Raw genomic sequence first — 20,279 nt, forward strand, 5'->3', positions numbered from 1 at the left:
TAAATTGTTAGAATGGTGGATAAAAAGAACAGTTCAGAAAACGGCAGTAAATTTAAAAAAAAATGCATGAAATTGGCTGAATCAAAAGTCTTCATGTATTGTGAATTTACACTCACCCTTCACGTTTTGGTCTTGGTATTTATCACTAAAAGTCTTTCTGTAATATAAGAACTTCCCTTAAAATAGCTCAACAGCTGACCAGTCAGATCCACATAAACAAATGGTCCTCAAGATGAGTAAAAACATAAATAAAAAGTATGTCCAAATTTAAAGCCAGTCTCCTTCAAGGCCACCAAGGAGACAGGATTATAAATACTTGGAAAGATCTCCTGACTGTCAGGGGGTAGTCACTACATTCTCTCTTGAAATCTGCACTATTTGCAAAGCCTTTAAAGCCTGAACACCATGGCTTGAAACCACAGATTGTGCTGAAAAGCAAAATTTGGACTGGAAATATGTCCTGCAGACAACTGACAAGGATCTGCAGACCTTGCGGGTACTTGAGCTGTGATATTTGATAAGGAATGATGGTGCGTCACTACCAGCGTTGGGTGTAACGTGATACAAAGTAACGTGTTACTGTAATCTAATAAAAGAAATTGCTGTAACGCCGTAATGTAACCCGTTACCTTAAAAATTTAGTAATCTGATTACAGATACAAACATTAATAAAATTACGTTACTTGGATTACCCATTTATTTCTAAGACAATAATATTAATTAAACATTAAATGCATTTTAAAATGTATGTACTTTTGTAAATGTATTGTTCCTATGTTAGTACTTTTAGGTGTGATGCTGTGTCTGCTAACGAGCATGCGTTCTAACAAACCACCATCTGTAAAGTTATGTAAACACACACATGCTGCACATGTACACACATAAACAGACATACTGTACATGTACACACATACACACACACGCACGATGCAACACAAGCAAACTGAATAGAAACAACAAGCATTCAAATACACAATGGTTTTACTCTCAGAGATGTTTGCAAATGTGTTTTCAGAAAATAGAGCTTTCACACCAACACAGGTAAACAAACTTACTGTACACGTACATGCCACGCACAACTAAGAAGGTTGTAGATAGCGTGGACACACTCACACCTGAAGATACTACTACACTACAGCATATTTGAGATAAGAAAGTTAAGTTGCATTTTTAGAAATGAATTGGATCTCTTTAGCCAAATTGCTGTCTTTGTCATTTTTCTGTAATTTATTTTATTATTTTCGGTCAATATTAATTACTAAAAGAGCTATTAGTGTCACGTTTGTATTTTTCACAGGTTTGATTGGTTTTAGAAAGTAATTTCAGAGTAAAGTAATTATTAATCTGATTGGTTTCCCCATGAAGTAATCAGTAAAGTAATCAGTAGTGGATTACTTTTTTGAAAGTAACTTATCCAACACCTATGTGTGTCCTCTTTGAAACCTCCCTCCCCTTCCACTCGACTCCTGCTACTAGGGAGAGATGACCCTCTTTCCTATTATATACACTGTATATCAGATCAAGAACAGACAATCACTGTAATAAAACAACTGACAAAATCTCCTGAAACTAATTAATGTAAGTATAGCGTGGTCAAGTACATTTTGTAGTCTGGATGAGATTGTTCAAAACAAGAATGTAAATGCATTACAACAAAGGCTTGGTGAAATCTGTTTGTTGCTTTGTATAAACCTATGTTAAGGGTGACCACAGTTTGCTAGCTGCAGTGTGTGGTTTGCTATAACAATGGGATCTTGATTCCTTTGGTCAATTATGTAACAGCCCAGGTTATTAAAGTTTACCCAAAATGTGTTCATGAAGTTCACAATCTTCTGTGTGTTCCCAGATGAGGAACTATGTCTGGATCTCAAGCAATTTTGCTGCTGACTGCATTTCATGACTCCTTGGGCAACAGGTGCTGAAGGAGAAAGGAGTGTCAGTCTCCTCTGGTTCTTTTTTACCCTTTCCCCTGCACCTTTCTTCCACAGATTCCATATCCAAGCATGCAGAGCATTTCATCCTTCTCCTTATGAGTGCGGCTTTGAACTACAATAAATGTAGATGGGGTAACATGTATGTTGTGGTTTTTATACAGTGTATGCAAAAGTGTAATATATGTATATGTTCTCTATTACCATAGACAATCCCCTGACATGCACCTCTCTTGGATAAACCTCATTTAGATAATTAAATCATAGAAGAAGATCTGTGTATAGACTAGACATTATGTTCCTCTTTGTGGTCAAAAAAGACACTAAATCGAATCTCCACAGATAATCACCCCCAATTGCTTGTTGACCAGTACACTCCAGGCATCTCCATTTTTAACTTCATAACAATTCTGAACAGCTACAGTAAATCTTTTTTTTTGAACGAAATCAAACAAAATCCCCCATCGGAGCTGGTCTATACATGGAAGTTGTGACAAAACCCAAGGTTAGCTCTCTAATAAATCATCAGTTAATTGTATTTTTGGAATTGGTCTGACCAAAAGACAAAGATTTGCTCATATGGTAGGCAGTTCCCTGAACTCAGATATCTGAATGACCAGTGGCATTATATCCCTATATATTAGAAAAGTGCTTTAAATCTAAGGTGGGGTTCTTTCTCTGATTAAACATCATGCCAAAAGCAGAATGTCAAATGAGTAGAAGTGGAGAACGGGTACAGTTGTAACAATTTGTACATTTTTGGGCAAATCTCAGAAAACAAATAAAACAAATGATCACACAAGACTTTTAAGTACTCATCACAACAAAATATTTTCAATATGTAATGTAAATATCCAAACAAATTCAAAATAAGAAAGCAAGTGCAATGTTACAATTGACCCTGACCCCTTATCTTTGTGAATGCTTTTTGCATGAACTGAAATACTTGGGTTGGCAAAAGAGAAAAACAAGAGATTAAAAACTAGCTGATAATTGGAGTGCATTGCATTGGCAAACATAAAACACTCACTATAACTTATATATACAATTTATAGAATCTTTTCAAATGAATTTTTTTCATAAATTTTAAAAGAGTTTAACACTGTTAAAATAGGGGCAGTTGTAAAACAAATACAATTGAACCCACCCTGTCTGCCATGATGAAAGTGAATAAGCTAACTACATACTTCAGCACTGACACATCAAGCATGCCAACTAGACAGTGATCAAAACAAGACTTGCTGTTTCGTTTACATAAAATCTGATGGCACAATCAAAAATGTTCTGTAGATTTTAAATGTACCCTTTTTTTTCTTTTCTTTTTTTAACTACAAAAACACACTTTTGTGGACTGGGGTCCGCCTCAGTCATTTCGCTGTCCTACTGCGGGGACACACTTGTCTGAAGGAATATAAAGACAATTTTATGGGTCAAAACTCCTGAGGAGAAATAGTCTAGTATCTCACAGCCAGGGCTGAACTGGTAATCTGGCATACCTGGCATTTTCCTGGTGGGCCGACAGACTTTTGGGCCGATCAGGGGCGGAATGTCCATCGGGAGAACCAAGCCAAATGGGTCGCAATAAGCAGCAATGAGCCGCCTCGTTAATCAGAACGAATCTCATAATGGCACCGTGATATGCAGAAAAGGACAGCGACTCCCCTCAACAGTTGAGCCAGTTGCCATGTAAAATCCCGGGCCGAATTCTCTTCCCAGTCCAGCCCTGCTCACAGCAGTCATGGCAGGCATGCACCAACTGCATGTGTATGCGCACAGTCAAATTAAGTATACTTTGAAAGGTGAGCGTTCGACTGTTCTTATATGCTAAAGCCTGGTTTATACTTTGGAAGAAGCCAAGCTTTTTTTTCCTGGATGAACTAAAGCACCCTAGGCAAACAAAGCCACCATTTATACCACGCGCCATGTCATTTTAAAATTAGTTTGTTAATTGGGATGATGTCATAGTGTTTAACATTCTGTTCCAGCCACAAGTAAAACCTATAATGCACATTTTTCTCTCTGTGGGCCGCCGCTTTTGGCACTGATTCTTTGCTTTACTGAACTTGTCACAACCCGTGGCCATGCTGTCTTTGTAAAGTTTGTCTTGCAAATCATGTAAAAAAGTGTACTTCCGCACAATATCTGTGAGACGAGCTTTGAAGTGATCCATTTTAATGACAGTAACCTCGGTAACAACTAATCATCAGTGCTCTTCATCCAGCCGAGTTCTCTTGGGTCAAGAATTTCAGAGATGCACAGGAAAAATCTCTAGGGATGGGCGGATTGATACTAAAGTATCGATAATTCAAATACTGATGTGGTATCAAGAATATCAATCCTCACATAAAAAAATTGATTCTGAAGTTGTTGTTTTTTTACAAGTGATCTTATTATTTAGATTACATGAATATTAATGCATCTCATAAGCTTCGAAGTGGAAAAAATAATTATATGAGCCAATTGTTGCATGGCACCAGAACTCCAGAAAATCGAGCGCAAAAAAGCGCTACAGATGGTTGCTTAGGTGTGGAGCTCTCTAGCGTTTTTGTTACTTTTGTTTGTTTGTCATATTTTCAGACATAGAGCAACAACACCCGAACTCTCTTATCATTATTCTGGGAGATTTTAATCAGGATAACTTCAGCTGTGAACTGCCAAAATACAAATAACCTATCACATGCCCCACCAGTGAAAGAAATATATTGGACTACTGCTACACCACTGTAAAGGATGCATATCACTCTGTCCCACGTGCAGCTTTAAGACTCTCTGATCACTGTCTGGTTCATCATCTCCCGACCTAGAAGCAAAAACTAAAATCAGCTCAAATTGTAGTAAGGACTGTAAAGAGATGGACCATTGAAGAAGAGCCTGTTTTGTTTTTGAGGCTGCAGCCACAGACTTGGATGAGCTCAAAGGTACTGTGACATCATATATCAGTTTGTGGGAGGATTTGTGTATCCTACTAGGACATTTGTATTATTCAATAACTATAAACCATGGTTTACAGGAAAACACAGACAGCTTTGTCATGGCAAAAAAAAGATGCTTACAGAAGTGAGGATAAAACACTGTACAACCAGGCCAGGAACAATCTTACTAAGGAAATAAGAGTGGCTAAAAGAAGCTACTCTGAAAAACTGAAAACTCAGTTTTCAGCCAACAATCCTGCATCTGTGTGGAAAGGCCTAAAAAGCATCACCAAATACAAGACTCCTCCCCCATGCTCTGTAGAGGGTCAACTAATGGCTGATGATCTGAATGTGTTTTACTGCAGGTTTAAAAGACCCAGTCTCACAACCCTCCTTATGCAAGGATTCTATTTGTGTACTTCAGTTCAGCCTTCAATACCATCATGCCTGATCTTCTCTCAACCAATCTGACCCAGCTCTCCATGCCTACCCCAATCTGTCAGTGGATCACCAGCGTTCTGACCGATAGGCAGCAGCTAGTGAGACTGGGTAAACTCACATTCGGGACACTCACTATTAGCACTGGTGCTCCTCAGGGATGCATTCTCTCTCCACTGCTCTTCTCCCTGTACACAAATTACTGCACTACAATAGACCCCACTGTCAAGCTCCTGAAGTTCGCAGATGACACGATGGTCATCTGCCTCATCAGCAACGATGACGAGTCTGCATACAGATGGGAGGATGATCAGCTGGCTGTCTGGTGCGGTTACAACAACCTTGAGCTGAACATGCTCAAAACAGTGAGCCCCCCACCATCCTGAAAAGCACTGTGGCAGCAGTGGAGTCATTCAGGTTCCTGGGCTCTATCATCTCTCAGGACCTGAAGTGGGACACCCACATAGACTCCATTGTGAAGAATGCTCAGCAGAGGTTGTACCTCCTTCACCATCTGAGGAAGTTCAACCTGCCACAGGAGCTGCTGACACAGTTCTACTCGGCCATCACTAAGTATGTCCTGTGTACATCTATATCTGTCTAGTTTGGTTCAGCCACAAAATCAGACAGAAGGAAACTAGAACGGACAGTCAGGACTGCTGAGAGGATTATTTGTTCCCCCCTGCCCACCATCCAAGACCTGTATGACTCCAGAGTGAGGAAACTTGCAGGTAGAGTCACTCTGGACCCCACACACTGGTCTGATCAACTCCCCCCCTCATATCTGGAGGGGAGACGCTGCCCTTCCGGCCGCTCTGTCAGCCAGTGGTCCACCCCACCTCGTGTGAAATTGGGGGAGAGATGAGGGGAGATGTGGAGAGAGGAAAAGGGCGAGCGGAGACATAGAGAAAGAGAGAGAGAGAGAGAGAGAGAGAGAAGAGGGCGAGAAGAACTAGCTTGCCAGCTCCAGGATGAGCTGTCACCCGGTCCTCAACCACTCCTCCGTCCTCTGCCGGACTCAAGCTCACTCCTGCCCCAGTGGATGGCAGCGAGTCCTCCGGCCCCTGGAAGATGGAACCGCTCCTCCCCTTCTTCTGTGGATAGCATTGATTCTTGCGGCCCTCTGTGGCGGGCAGCAACCCCTCTGTCCCTAGACAGACAGCCGTGGCTGCTCCCCTAGTGGATGGCAGCAGCGAGGACTCAGCGACATCGTACCCCCCACCCTCCATGCATGATGCACGGCCTGGCCATGCCCTCCTCCTCGTCACATTCGTACATATGTAAATTCACATATATAATTCAATAACTTTATATACCCCTACCTTGCACATACATTACCACTTGCACATTCTGTTATATTACCTGTTATTTGTATGTCTATTTACACTCTTACCTTGTGTAACACAGCTTAACAGCAGAAGGGAAGGAGAACACAGGGAAGCATTTTTTTCCAGGCTCAGCTAGGACTTTTAATCAGTCACTTCAATGCTTTACAAATTCACAAACACATTGGCTTCACAGGCATGTAGTCACTTAAACACATTAGCTTCACAAACATAACAGATTAAACGTAACAGCTTCAGGAGCACTGTGGCCTTCCTTGTGCCAGACACTCTCTCTCCTCTGCTGGTGGCGTGGCTGCTTATATGCTGCTCTCCCCATGATCACTGGAATTGGAAACAGGTGTTAAACATAATCTAGCTCAGTTTCGAATTATTCACATAAAGTAATGATTAACCTACACATGACATGTATTATAATGGGCTTGTTTGACAATTTTTTCAGGATTATTTAAATTCAGAGTTCTTTAATCCTCGTTAATAAACACTGTAGTAACCATGTTCTCTTTGGCAGTAACCAAGGCTTTGATACAATTAAACATCTTTTTACCGCAGCCTTACCGTAGTTTCCATATAATAACTTGGTTTTAGTAATAATAACCATATAATAATATTTATAGTTAATTTTTAGGTTTTATATTTGACTTATACTACAACATTTTTAATGGTAAACAAAGCAGCCTTATAATGTTCTGTTTAGGCCCATACATTTATAAAACAAATTAAGTAATAATAAAGTTAATAATTAGATCCAAAGAATTCGTATCAAAACAAAGTATCATGTTGGTATCCATATCAGCAATATTGGCCTAAAAGTACTTGGTATCGGATCGAAAAGAAAATAAGTGGTATCGCCCGTCCCTAGAAATCTCACCAAACAAACACTTTAGCAGGACAAAAACATCATCATAAGCGAACTAAGTGTAAATTAGCATTAAGTGTTCGCGTCAAAACCGTAGTAGGCCTATATTTTGACCTTTAAACCGGCTATGGTCAAGACAATGGCCACGTTCCTAGATGAGATATGTCAGGAATAGGCTTGAGATGCCAAACGGCTTGCCTTGAAAGAAGACAAAAGTAGGCGGCTGCAGTCAGGGGAGGAGTGAAATAAACACTGTCAAGTCGGACAATAGACCTTTTTCAGGGACTATGGTGATGCGTTTCTGCCTTATTTAGCATCGTAAATCTCGCAATTGTTTCATATTATACATTTGAAAAACATTGAGTGTAAATTCATAATCTGATGCTTCATGTTATATTACCCTGGAAATAGTTTTGACATCTTCTCTTGGACTTGCTTAATCCACCGCTCTCTATTTTGTTCCTCTTCTGGAAAGTCATTCAAACGTAATAGATGATTTTTTCTTTTGGTCTTGGAGCAAATGGGTACGTAAGGGTAAGAAGGAAAATAATATTTGCTGTGATCTCCCATTCACCGCTGTCGAAGTTTACCCAGCAAACGTTTCCGTGTGCCAAAACACGGATTGTGAAAAAGGTATTTTCCAATGATATATATATAACTGGATTGCTCATGACATCATAACACTTTTATTATTGCTATGCCTAAACATTACAATGTCCCTATTGACTTCACTGATTTTATATCTAAAATCTGCATGTACAACCCTGCAATGCAAACATCCTACACATGCAATTATTAATTTATTTAAAGTCAGACTTTTTCCTGATTCTTGAAAGCCCGAGCCAATTATGTGTATCTATATCAAACAGTATCAACCTCTCACAAACTTCATTAGCAAACAGATCAGCTGAATATAAACAAGTTCACTGAAACTGAGGTAAGATACAAACTGACATTTTAAGACGTATTTATTGCGAACATCATTACTTCTTTTATATTTTCATCACAAAGTGCCTTTTTCTTATGGTCACTTGAATAAGAGTGCGCATTCTATCTCCATCTATCACATGTGCAGAGGTGAGAGACAAGCAAAGGTGGTTAAAATGAAACTGATCCGCTTGGTTTAAAAGGCAAATGAACACGTATTTATGACATGTATCCATGTATGACTACAGAGAACACTTCATTATGAAAACAAGCAAATCCCGGGCATTTAAGGTGATTTAGAAAGCCTGGTCTGACTTTTTTTAAAAGTCCCTTTTCGGGGGTAAGGATGTATTGTCACCTTAAACAAGCAGATATTTCAGACTTTTCTATTTACATTACATTTGTGGACAGTTTCCCACTTCCTTTGGTGATTGTTGTGCTGCACTGATAGACTGAAGAGGTGAATGCTCTGGCATTGCAATCCGGATATTTTCTCCCTTGTAACGAATATTATCCATAACAAGCTTATTAAATATTAAACATGATTATCACTATGGGCGAAATGCAACTGTCATATCTGCAGGTCAGAGATGGTGAAACGGGGGTGTTTTTGCCTGTCAGTCATTGAGGCTCTATGGCAGTTTGGGCATACAAAGATGGCTGCTCGAACACTTCCAGTGGCTTCATCTCCTGCTGGTAGTTTACTGTTACGTCAGCGATCCAGTTCTACATACATGTATATATCAGTGATCTATTCTCACTTTTCGTAGTGGATTAGACACCTACAATATCAAAGGCAGATGTTGCGTGATACACGTTCATGTGCTTTGTTAATAAAGTGGATGCAATTCAAATTCTGTTGCTTATAAATGAAAATAAATATAATGAACAAGACACTCAGTGTACCTGTTATTTAATTCCCTCCATAAGAGGTGTCTTCCCATAAATTTTTTATTTATAATAGATAGAAATAGATATTTCAGAAATACAATACCGAGAACTTACTCATCTCAAATGATTCTCTATTCATACTGTTCACCTGCTAACCTGAAGAACGTACTTTATTAACAGCCGAGAGAAGTATGTAGGCCTATTTCATCAAATGCTTTACGCACTATGACAGTACACAAATTCTGGTCTCAACACACGTGCTCCACGCTCACATTCCTTTATTGCATGCACACAAACCAGTCATACTTTATGACTCAAAACCTAGTACAGCATATATCCATGGGTTAGCTCATTAAAAGCAAGGGCATTTGTGCATTTGTTTATTGTCATTTTCTTTTAGATTGGGATTTTTTAGTTTGAGACATGAGAGGAATGCTTGTTGCAAGATTATTGCTGTTAATAATAACAGTCGGAATCTAATCTTTAACTCTCAACTCTTTATGAATTGGCCAGCCATGCGTGTGTTTGTTGGATCTGGCCATTGGATCTTGTAATTATTATACTCTGGCTCAAATCTTGCATCTTGGCGGCCAAGCGTGTGCGCCTCTTCACCTCCAGAAAGGCTGTGCAGCCAATGCGCGACCGGCCTGCCAGCAGGGATTTACGGATTGGCGTTCTGCCCGGCCACAGACAGTCTAGTTCGCTCGGTTCTCACGACCTCAGCACCACAATGGCATCTCTGAACTATTAACTCATACATGCAGGCAGAGAGAGTAGCCACGGAGCCCACGTACTGCCAACTAGTGTTTCAGCAATGCACATGTGCAAAAACATGCTATTCTATGTGATTTAGATTTGCCCAGAGGGTTTAGGGGATTTTTTTTAACACTTAAAAGAGAAATATGGGGCACTCAAGGACCCATAGTAAAATAAGTAAATCATTTGGGACACTGATAAACCTGATGTAAATCAGTGCTACTTTTGTATTGAAATAAAGCAGAGAACAATTGTATAATACTAAAACGTGACCTGTTACATCATTTGATTTAGGCTAATCCAAAGATCATCATCAACATTATAATTTTAAGACTGCCCTGATTTGAAAATTATTTTCAAACCCAGTTAATCTCAGCATAACTGAGTTTAACATGGTGAAATGAGTTGTTACGTGGGAAGCCCCATGGCCGTTGGTCACCAGGGTGTGTAACCTAATCCGAAAAAGAAGAGGGCTGCTGACTGCAAGTGACAGACACGCCATGCCGACAGGCCGCGAGACGCGTTATCCAGTTCCGGAGCACACACGCAAAGGGAAGATAATTTTGCATCCAGGACTAACATGAATGAACAGCCTAAGGTCTGAGAGAGGTCCAAATATCCAAGCTGCCTTTACAATGAAATGTTATGTATTTTGATTGAATTTTAATTGTTGAGAGGAAAGAAGTTTGAGGTTTGAGACTGAAGTAACCTATTAGTTTAGTCAGAAAAAGAGGCGCGAAAGCACCCCATGCGCTGTATAAAAAGAATCGTTGAGCAAACTTAAAAATGCAATGCAACGTGATGCAGTAAGATTTTTGGGTTCTCTCCATGACTGTTTAATAATTGTCCTCAGCAGCATTACATTGTTTAGTCAATGTGAATTTGTTTGTTCACTAAATGTGAAATTTTTTTTTGAGAGAAGTACTCATTTCTTAGCCAACTAACACCTCGCATGAGAACTTTAATTTTGCCGCCATTTAAATGACTTTTATATGAAGTTATCTGCAATCTTTGCCTCTGAAGAGAGAGATTTGTCTTGCAAGGCAAGGCAGTATGTGCAATAGTTTGCCATAGACACACAATAGACCTCAGCCCTATAACACACAAACTTTAATAATGGTGACAATCAACAAACCTCAAAAGTTAAAAGCTCTTTTTTGCAAGCAGCAAAAAATTTGACTATAACACTAACCACATAATTAATTAATGTTGCAATACATGCTGGGATCTCACACATCAGCAATATTGTTCAGTATGAAATTGTTCATTCAGACAACTCCGTTTGACTAGTTGGGACAACATTTAGTGGAATATTGTTGATCCAACATGTGTTTTTTTATAATGCAAAGTAATATACATTTTTAGTTTCTGTGACTCAAAACCCCCCATAAGCTGGATAAAATGCAATTTCATTTTTTACAGTGCGTGCTATTCAGGTATTCAGCTACAACTAAAAGCGACTGATACACAAAAGGAGAGGATTCTTCTACATTCTCTTTTCACTGAGGCAATCTGTTAGTGACATTAACCCAAAGTGTATTTCCCAGGCCAATGAATAGGGGTTTAGGACTTCTTAAAGATCCCGCTGAATACAGGATGAGACCCTTTTCAGATGTTTAATTACCTTTTTGCAAAAGAAAAGAAAAAACCCCTCTTATTGCTTTGTCATTTCAACCTGTGACACTTCGAGTAATATAGACGTTTCCCGCCCAAATTAGAAATCGAAGAGCAATATACATACATTGATGGATATTTGGGATTTAAAATGTAAAAACTTTTAAGCTTCTGTGTGTAAACGACATTACAAAGTGAGCGGTTTAAAATACAAATGTATTATAAAATAGCCTGCTTAAAATGTGTTAAAGCAAAAATCCTGACTTAACAGACACCCTGATAGCACACCTAGCCTACATCCAGGCATCTATTTAAATCTTGAAGACGTTTTTTAGTATTTTGATTGTTTGCTAATCTTCAATATACGTCTAGAAGACATTTCCTCTCAGATGTCAAATTCATTAAATGTATTTGAGACGATTTAGAATGTTTGCAAAGAATATATTTTCAGGATGTTTAGCAGATGGGCCTAATTAGATTGCGATGCATTCCAGATGAAAAGATCTAAAACCGACATCTTGAAAATGTATGTGTGCTATCTGGGAATAAACCTGATCTAATATACAAAGCATTTAACTAACCATCCAGTTTAGGTACTGTAGACTTTGACTACAAGTGCAGATGTGGATAAAAAAAGGCTTCTAATTTATAGTATTTCATTATTTTGATTTATTTAGCATCAAACAAGATAGCTTTGGCATGATACAATCTTTTACAAACTTTGTACAAAACTAAATTATTTCATTAAAAAAAGTACTTTATAAACATTAAGTGTTTTTCTGTAAAATTCACAGCATATTCATGAACAACATCCAAATTTTGGAATCAGCAAACAAACATTTGTGCCATGTCCAACAGAAATGTTAATATAGTCCCTTAAAACGGAACTCAATATATTTCTTCAGCATGAAAAAATATGTCTTTTAAGTTCTTAAGGGATAGGCAAGTCTACCAGGGTCGCCACACTGGTTCATTGCTTTCTGCACCGGCACTAACTCCAATGGCACTGACGGCCTGTGAAACCCCTGCGAAGGATGTCATTCCTTGGACAGTAGATGCCACGGTGGGTGCTGAGCTGGTCTGGATGGGACTGGCATTGACAGTAACCGGAACGCTTGCATTTGCGTAGAGGGGAATGACTGGGGTTGTTGCAGAAGCGAATGCTGGGTTGGGGATAAGAAAAGCAAACTGTCCATCAGTGGCTGGCACCAGCTGGAATCCTCCAAAGACTTTGGGTGAGACTGCTTCTGAAGGACTGAATTTGGAGCCCATTGTGGCACCGTTGATGGGCAAGGTAGATGGAAGCTGCACGTGAAGAGGTTGAGCCAAATGTGCCTGTTGAGCTGGAGCAGGTTGTGGATAATTCATGGCGATCATCTGTCCCAAACAACCGGACAGGTGGTTGAGAAGCCGTGACCTAACCTCCGTATTCACACCTTCACAAGTAGAGAGAAATCGTGTCACCTCATTCATGCACTCATTGAAACCCGCCCGATACTTGCTCAAGATGTTGGTGTCAGCAGAAAGGGCTGCTAGAAAATGAATGCAAAAGTAATGTTAATGAAGACTCAGTATTCAAGAAGCATAATAGCATTAAAAAATATATTTCAAGTTCCAAGTTTAATTGCATGGACTTACCAGTCATCTGAACACGCTGCAAATTACGCAAGTGCTTGACTGTCATCTCAAGAATATCAGCTTTCTCCAATTTGGAATGTCTGGAGCTCTGTGAATGGGAAGGGGGGGGGAAATCATTAAAGCATTTTGTTTTAAAATGTAGGTTGCTTGATATTTGGTTTACGATCAATTAAAAAAAAATGGTCAACGGTAATCTAAACCTACATCTTTTTTAAGAGCATCAAGAATCAGGGTCTTCAGCTGGCCAAGGCTTTCGTTGATTCTCGCTCTGCGGCGTTTCTCCATGATGGGCTTTGAAGACTGCAGATGAGAAAACATTAGCTTTATTATTCATGGCATGACAACCTCTCAACAAAGTTTCAGCTAACACTTATAACAAACAATAGCCTACAAATGCGCGCATTAAATGATATGTACCTTTCTGTGCTCGCTGGCATTCTTTGGTTTGTCCGGAGTGTGGGATCCACTGGCAGGGGCACCAGCAATAGGGGATGCGGTCTGCTTCTCCATGTTATCGGCGGGCATGTTCGAACCAAAGTTGTGTCCAGTATATGCCCCCCGACAAATCAAAAAGTGTTTATATTCCGTGTGTGGTATTAAAAACACAGAGGCAGGCTCTGAAGATTTAAAGCGTGACCAAGATACGGAGCGCAGCCAAGATCTTGAGACGGTCACAAGAGAGAGTACAAGTCCCTCTTATCAGTGACTTATAGTCGTGAAGTTGTCATATGAGAGCACGAGCGTGTGCTGCGTAGCGCATCAGAGGGCAAATCGAATCTCCCACTGCCACACGCCAGCGGTATTTATAGATAGATCGCATGCTCCCAGTTCGTGTGAAACCCTCTCTGCATTCTTTCCCACACTCGCTTCAGCCAATAGGAGTGCGGACTCACCCATTGGGCGCGGGCAGACTGCTGATTGGACAACACCCCCGCTGGCTGTCAGTCACGCGCTGTTCAATCAGCCCTGGAGGGACAAACAACAAAGAGGCGAGTGCAGTCGACCTGGCTGTGAAGTGATACGAGAAATTGGGGGAATACTCTTGCTCTTTGCTACCAATTTTTTGGTACATGTTTAAATCATGTATTTCTGCATTTACACGCAAACTGACCAACAGACTAATGTATAAATTGCCAGAACATAACAAACACGTTCCACTATCTCTTTATTATGAATATAATATTTAAAGAGGATGTCGCCTACTTCAGTTGTTGTAATTGAATTATAATTCTTACACCACCAGCAACAATATTACACTTGGTTAAAAATGCCATTGCCATTAAGCATACATTTTTGTAAATGTCATTAAATTTGAATGGAACTTGACTGGAACATGCTTTAGAAATGTTGCCAACATATATATAAATATACTTATATATATATTTACGCGTAGGCCTACTGTAAAATACTCAATCAAGTATTTTTAAACATTATAGAGCCAGAGAAAATACAATAATTGACCAAAAACGTCGGGGATGCAGTTGCGCCTCCAAGGAGAAAACAGCTGTAGAGGCACGCGAGGCGGTTCGAAGCGGCTCGCAGGAAACCAATCGGAAGCTGGCCGCTTTATGCAAATTGCACTGAGGTTCCTCTCATTGGCTGGGTGAACATCTTACGCGTCAATCATTCCAGCAAGCTTAGGAGGCCGAGAGCGCGCGGGGGAGGTGCTGCTACATCTGTCCGCGTGCCAGCCAGTCTGCGCGCCCGCTCATTGCACCGCTGCGTCCCCTGAGCACGTGCCGTTCCAAAACTCTGTGGCTGTGGGGTTTAGAGAGCAGGTTTCGCGACTGCTAGTTTTGTTGCTGCTAAATTCTCAACTTAGTTCATAATCTTTTCTGACTGACTTTTCAAAAAACTTGCAGGCATTTCGTTGTTGTTATTGACATTGCACACAGGTTACAAATTATAATAAATAATGGTTTACACTTGCATATGCTTTATGAATGTATATGTATATGATTTATATTTAGAGGGTGCAGCTTCAAAAATATCCTAAAAATATTGTGGTTTAAAAAACAGTAAGTCTGTAATTAGATATGTTAGAAAATAATTTAGATTTTTAAGAGTTCATGGACACTTTTTATTTCTGACACTACGAATACAAGTACAAGGGAAGGACATTTTAAAATATATTATTAATTTATATTAATAAAAATTATATAAAAAAAAAACATGCTTTGGTTAGTTTAAAATAAACACTTGTTGCCATATTCAAGGAAAGAAATATAGATGAAGAACGTGGTTATGCAGATGAAAGTCGGAGTGTTAATTTATGGAATTTATGGGTGTCGTGCGCCATCTATCGAGGATTTTACCAGGTGTTTTCAGCAACATGCTATACCATATTTGACCACAAGACGGAGCACAGCGGTGTCACTATCAACTCAGCTATGCAATTTACCAACCAATAAAGCATAGACTTCGCCAAAAAAAATTCACAGAGGGTGATAGAAACGAAATAAAAGGTCATATATTAATCTCTTTTGAATAGCCTCGAGGGAAATCAAAACACTAATTTCAATAGTTGCAGTTGCAGTACAATGTTGCCAGTGTTCTTTTAAAGCTCAAAACAAATGGCAACAGATTGTTTTACAGAATTCACAGAATAATAAATAACTGATCAACAAATATCACCAATGATTTATTTAATCAATACCACATTAGAATAACATGAAACAGGGCTTTAGATCTTAAAATGTAGCCTAATATGTGTAAGTCTTCTAAGTCCAAATCCTCTACCTATTATGTTTCTAATAAGGAAGAGAAATCCTAGAATAATGAGAATTTATTAAGTTTTAAGTTCAGTTGCTTGTTGACCATTGTTTGGGGACACTTGTCATGTGTTGCCGAGACTAGCTGGGGCATGCTGCAAGCTTGTTTGCAGGGTTCTGAGGTCTCAGGGGCCAGCTGTGTGCTCACCTCTTCACATCTGACCTGTTTGCTTTGGACTTGAGGGATATTATGCAGCTTTAAATCCTACTTTCTGTATGTGTTACCTCCATAATGCCTCCTTTATTCAGATTAATTAGAAACAGAAGAGAGGAGAAATGGATGGAACGCATGTTGACAAGATACTGCCTAATTTTGAGGAGCTAAAATATTGCTAAATATTTCTTCAACAACACAGTGTTTATTTAGAAATAGCTGGAAATTTCAGTAAACTTCTAAACTCCCACATTTCAAAAGGTCCCACAACCAACAGAATATGAAACAACAACAACCAATATAATAATGTATAATGATTAAACAAGTGTCATAACTAAGCTAGGCACCATTTTAAAAACTTGTCAGTCATCAAAGGTGCACGACTCCTCGATTCTGTGGCGTTGAGAAATGAGAATCGACTCGAAACGTTGGAATCGACTCCAAAGCTTTCTTTTGGGGAAACAGGTTGATATTTTCAGACTGTTTATTTCCTCCACCACTGGACTACTACACGTTTTAGAAATCTAACAACACTAAAACAATTGCCAAAAGTCGAATCAAATGACTGTATCTTGAGTATTTTGTAGTCCATCAGCATCTGTAAATCCGCTTCGTTTGTTCATCTGTATGAAGTAATCATAAAAACAACTTCCCCGATGTTACAACACAAGTTTGCAATAAGGAGATGGCAGATTTCAGTAAGCGCCCTAGTTCACACCAATAATCGGCATGTTTAAGTTTAAATGACCATTGTGCTGCATTTCTAAAAGCTAGAATCTAACGCTTTTTACTCGTTCTCAACATTTTATTAAGTGTTTTAAAACCATTACACACACACACACACACACACACACACACACACACACACACACACACACACACACACACACACACACACACACACACACACACACATAATTAGCCTACATTTTACACAATTTTACATAATATTTATTTTATGAAATCAAATTCAAAGACAACATTTTTAAATACACATTATAAAATATATATTGTTTTGTATTTGATTAAATAATCCAGTACAACAACCTGGATTGTTATTTAAAAACGGCAGGGGACCATTAATGTACATTATAATTTAAATCTCTTTTTGAACAAGAACTCATGAGTGCTAACAGACAATTTCAAAATGGTGCTTTTAAGGTTACTTGCAGTATTTCTTCAAAATACGGGTGCATCTACTCAAACTTCCCTCAAATGTATTTCATGGTATTGAAGCATAACTTAACCTCCATTTTTTTTTTTTTTTGGAATCAAAAACATTTCTGGAATCAGAAACAGAGCTGATTCCCAAATTTATGGAATGTAACAGCCCTAGCAATTTTTGCATTTATGTCTCTCACCTTGGACACTGACACCAACGGGCATGGATGCAGCATCATTCAAACGTGATTGTTTTCAGTGTCTGATGCCATTGAATAAATTCACTATCCACAATCAGCCATGATTAATTTAATCCACAAGTGAAAGTTTCCAATAATAGGGCAGTTACTGAGATTTAGCGAGTAGTATTCGACTGGTCATGTGAGTTGGGGCAGGTTGTTTGTAGTACACAGTTCATTTCTATTAGAGTAAAACTTTTTACTTACTAATCAAACCAAAGTTCACACATGGTCTTATTTGTTGTCTGTATGCTGGTGAGATATGTACAAATAAATAAATAAATAAATAGATACTGTTCTCTGTAGATGTAAAGATTCAGAATAACATTATAGTTGCAGGTTAAAGGACATGGTGTTTGACTTCAGTGTACAGGAGAAACTTTCAGCCAGGAAAGGCAAGGAAGATGAAAAAGACCAAGGCATTGTGTGCTTTGTTATTAGACTTTACTCCGACCAGCACAGTGTTGTCCGAGATCAGAGCATGATCAGTGGTTTCTTTTCACTGAGGGAAAGTTCATTTTTTGTTGGGTAATGAGTCTCAGTCCCCATCCAAATCTGAGCACAAAACGCAGCAAACACAGTCAATTATGTCTGCATTAGCAGCTGTTGTTGGGCCAATCCCCTTATACGCTCTTTGATCACACTACTTAGAAAATCGACTTCTGGAAAAACAGACTGTAATGGAATGGAGGGACATTTTGATGCATTCCAAAGGTTTGAATGATAGCAATGAATATTGTCATGAATACTATGAATAAAAAGGTGTGTTAAAATTCCAAATTTGGTTAGCATTTGCTTTCAACAATGAAGACAATTCAACAGTGCAATAAAAATGACAAGGCATTTGAATAAGGAAGGTGCAGTATACAAGTAATGTGACATTGTCACATATTGTATACTGTTGACAAAGAAGCTTCTAATAATAAATGGCAAAATTAGGTAATAATAAATAGATATAAACTATCATTGCAGAGCAAATGACATGGCGTGTAAAAATAGAGAAGGAGCATTGATTTCAAGGATAGCAAGAAAGCAAAAATGGCAGGAATACATAATACAGTTTCACAGATTTTTATGTTCCTGGTTGTGCCAGTATTCAGTTGTGATGATATCTGTCTAAAAAAAGCCAAATTATACTGACATTAATTGACGTTTTTTCCATGATGAATTCTTTTAGATCAAATTATCATCTGTGATGCAAGAAACAGAGAATGAGACTGATAAACCATTAAGATCTGTCTGTCCTTTGTCTACACCGGCCTGCTTTTTAATTATTGGCAGGAAGGGATATATATATTAAAGAAATCTAGAGAAAAAAAGACATCTGGAATATTCCATAAAAACAGAAAAAGTACATGTTTATTGACACAATAAGAGTTCTATAGAAGGTAGAATGCTGAAACTATAAAAAATTCTAATATTATAATATAAAACTCTTAATGCATTTATTATTTGCTGCAAGGTTTAAGAACTAATTTTAAACTACTTTAGTGGATCATATCCTGAATAAAGGAAAATTTTGGCAAAAGATCTAAAGACTCTAAATGTCTACATTTGTCTTGGCAGGGGAAGATATGTTAAATACATTGTTGCTAGGGATTTCTCAAAACCAAACATTGTTGTATTAAAATGCTCTAATACATCTATGTGTCGGCTTCATAATGTTTTGTTTACATGTCTGAGTCTTTCATCTTTGCTTTATTACTGGCCCTGTGGGAAGCTTTGAAAATAAAGTTGAAGCCCATATTAATTAATTTAAAACATGGAGATATTTCTTCAGGAGTTTTTGTGGATTGAATAGGACTTTTCCACTGCATGGTACAACTTGACTCTGCTCACTTTTTTGAGGTTTTCCACTGTGTATAGTACCTGGTACCTGATAATTTTTTTAGTACCACCTCCAAGCGAGCCGAGCCGATACTAAATGTGACACCAAAATCCTGCAGCTCACTGATTGGTCAGGTCACTACCAGCGTCACTGGATTTCCGACACGTGACATCATCCCGCTAGTTTTAAAGTTAGCAACAGCGATTACAGTATCATTTGTTCACGCAACTTTCGAATTGTGGAAAAAGAAATGGCTGTGCACAAAACCACGGTGTGTTCAATAAACGCTTCAAGGTTCGTTTATTGAGGTTCAGACGTTCCACTCGTTAGCGATGAGCAAAACAAAAAAGTCTCTCATGAAGTGTCTCAGCTGTTGGCCGCACACGGCTACCACCGGACCTACAAACCGTGTAGGGAAAAGTAAAAAAACTTAAAAGTGACTACAGAACCATCAAGGAAAAGTGGAAGTGGTTCAACCAAATGGACGCCATCAAATCCGGAGAGCAATGGGAGGGAGAGTGCCCTGGACTGACGTTGATCCACGATGGAGGATGGTATGTTTTGTTATGTTAACTCTATACTCCGCTTAAAAGCTTCACTTTATTTAGTTGACCAGCTACAGGAAAGCTTGCTTCTAAAACAACCAGGCCAATTTAACTGTTACACTTGTGTAAAATCACCATGCAACAACTGATTTATGCAGCACAATGAGCTAGTAGCTAACAGCTAGCGGTCGTGTAATTGTTTTGGTCAGTTTGTGTTGTGTTTATGATGATGTCACGGCTGTAGAGGCGGCACCAATATGACGATCATCATA

At 38.8% G+C, this 20,279-nt stretch overlaps 1 protein-coding gene across 2 annotated transcripts; it reads right to left on the reverse strand.

Moving 5' to 3' along the window:
- Positions 1–12,328: 12,328 nt before the first annotated feature.
- On the reverse strand, positions 12,329–14,109 carry LOC127629234 (transcription factor HES-4-B-like). 2 transcript variants are annotated; one of them, XM_052106374.1, is made up of 4 exons: positions 13,727–14,109; positions 13,514–13,609; positions 13,310–13,397; positions 12,329–13,200 (listed from the first exon to the last, which is right to left on the reverse strand). In XM_052106374.1, the coding sequence occupies exons 1-4, from the start codon at positions 13,832–13,834 to the stop codon at positions 12,620–12,622; spliced, it is 873 nt and encodes a 290-aa protein (XP_051962334.1). In that variant the 5' UTR covers positions 13,835–14,109; the 3' UTR covers positions 12,329–12,619. The 2 variants fall into 2 exon arrangements, with proteins under 2 accessions (XP_051962334.1, XP_051962333.1); XM_052106373.1 differs by having other exon boundaries at positions 12,329–13,203; positions 13,727–14,102.
- Between the last annotated feature and the right edge of the window lie 6,170 nt (positions 14,110–20,279).

The sequence above is a fragment of the Xyrauchen texanus genome, chromosome 35 (assembly GCF_025860055.1).
Source record: "Xyrauchen texanus isolate HMW12.3.18 chromosome 35, RBS_HiC_50CHRs, whole genome shotgun sequence".
NCBI lineage: Eukaryota > Metazoa > Chordata > Actinopteri > Cypriniformes > Catostomidae > Xyrauchen > Xyrauchen texanus.

Excerpts from the sequence above, each read along its gene's own strand:
- LOC127629234 (XM_052106373.1), bottom strand. The coding sequence starts at position 13,834 with ATGCCCGCCGATAACATGGAGAAGCAGACCGCATCCCCTATTGCTGGT. Across the intron at positions 13,610-13,726 it reads ATGCCAGCGAGCACAGAAAG|TCTTCAAAGCCCATCATGGA; the intron begins GTACATATCATT and ends TCTCATCTGCAG. Across the intron at positions 13,398-13,513 it reads TTGATGCTCTTAAAAAAGAT|AGCTCCAGACATTCCAAATT; the intron begins GTAGGTTTAGAT and ends TCCCATTCACAG.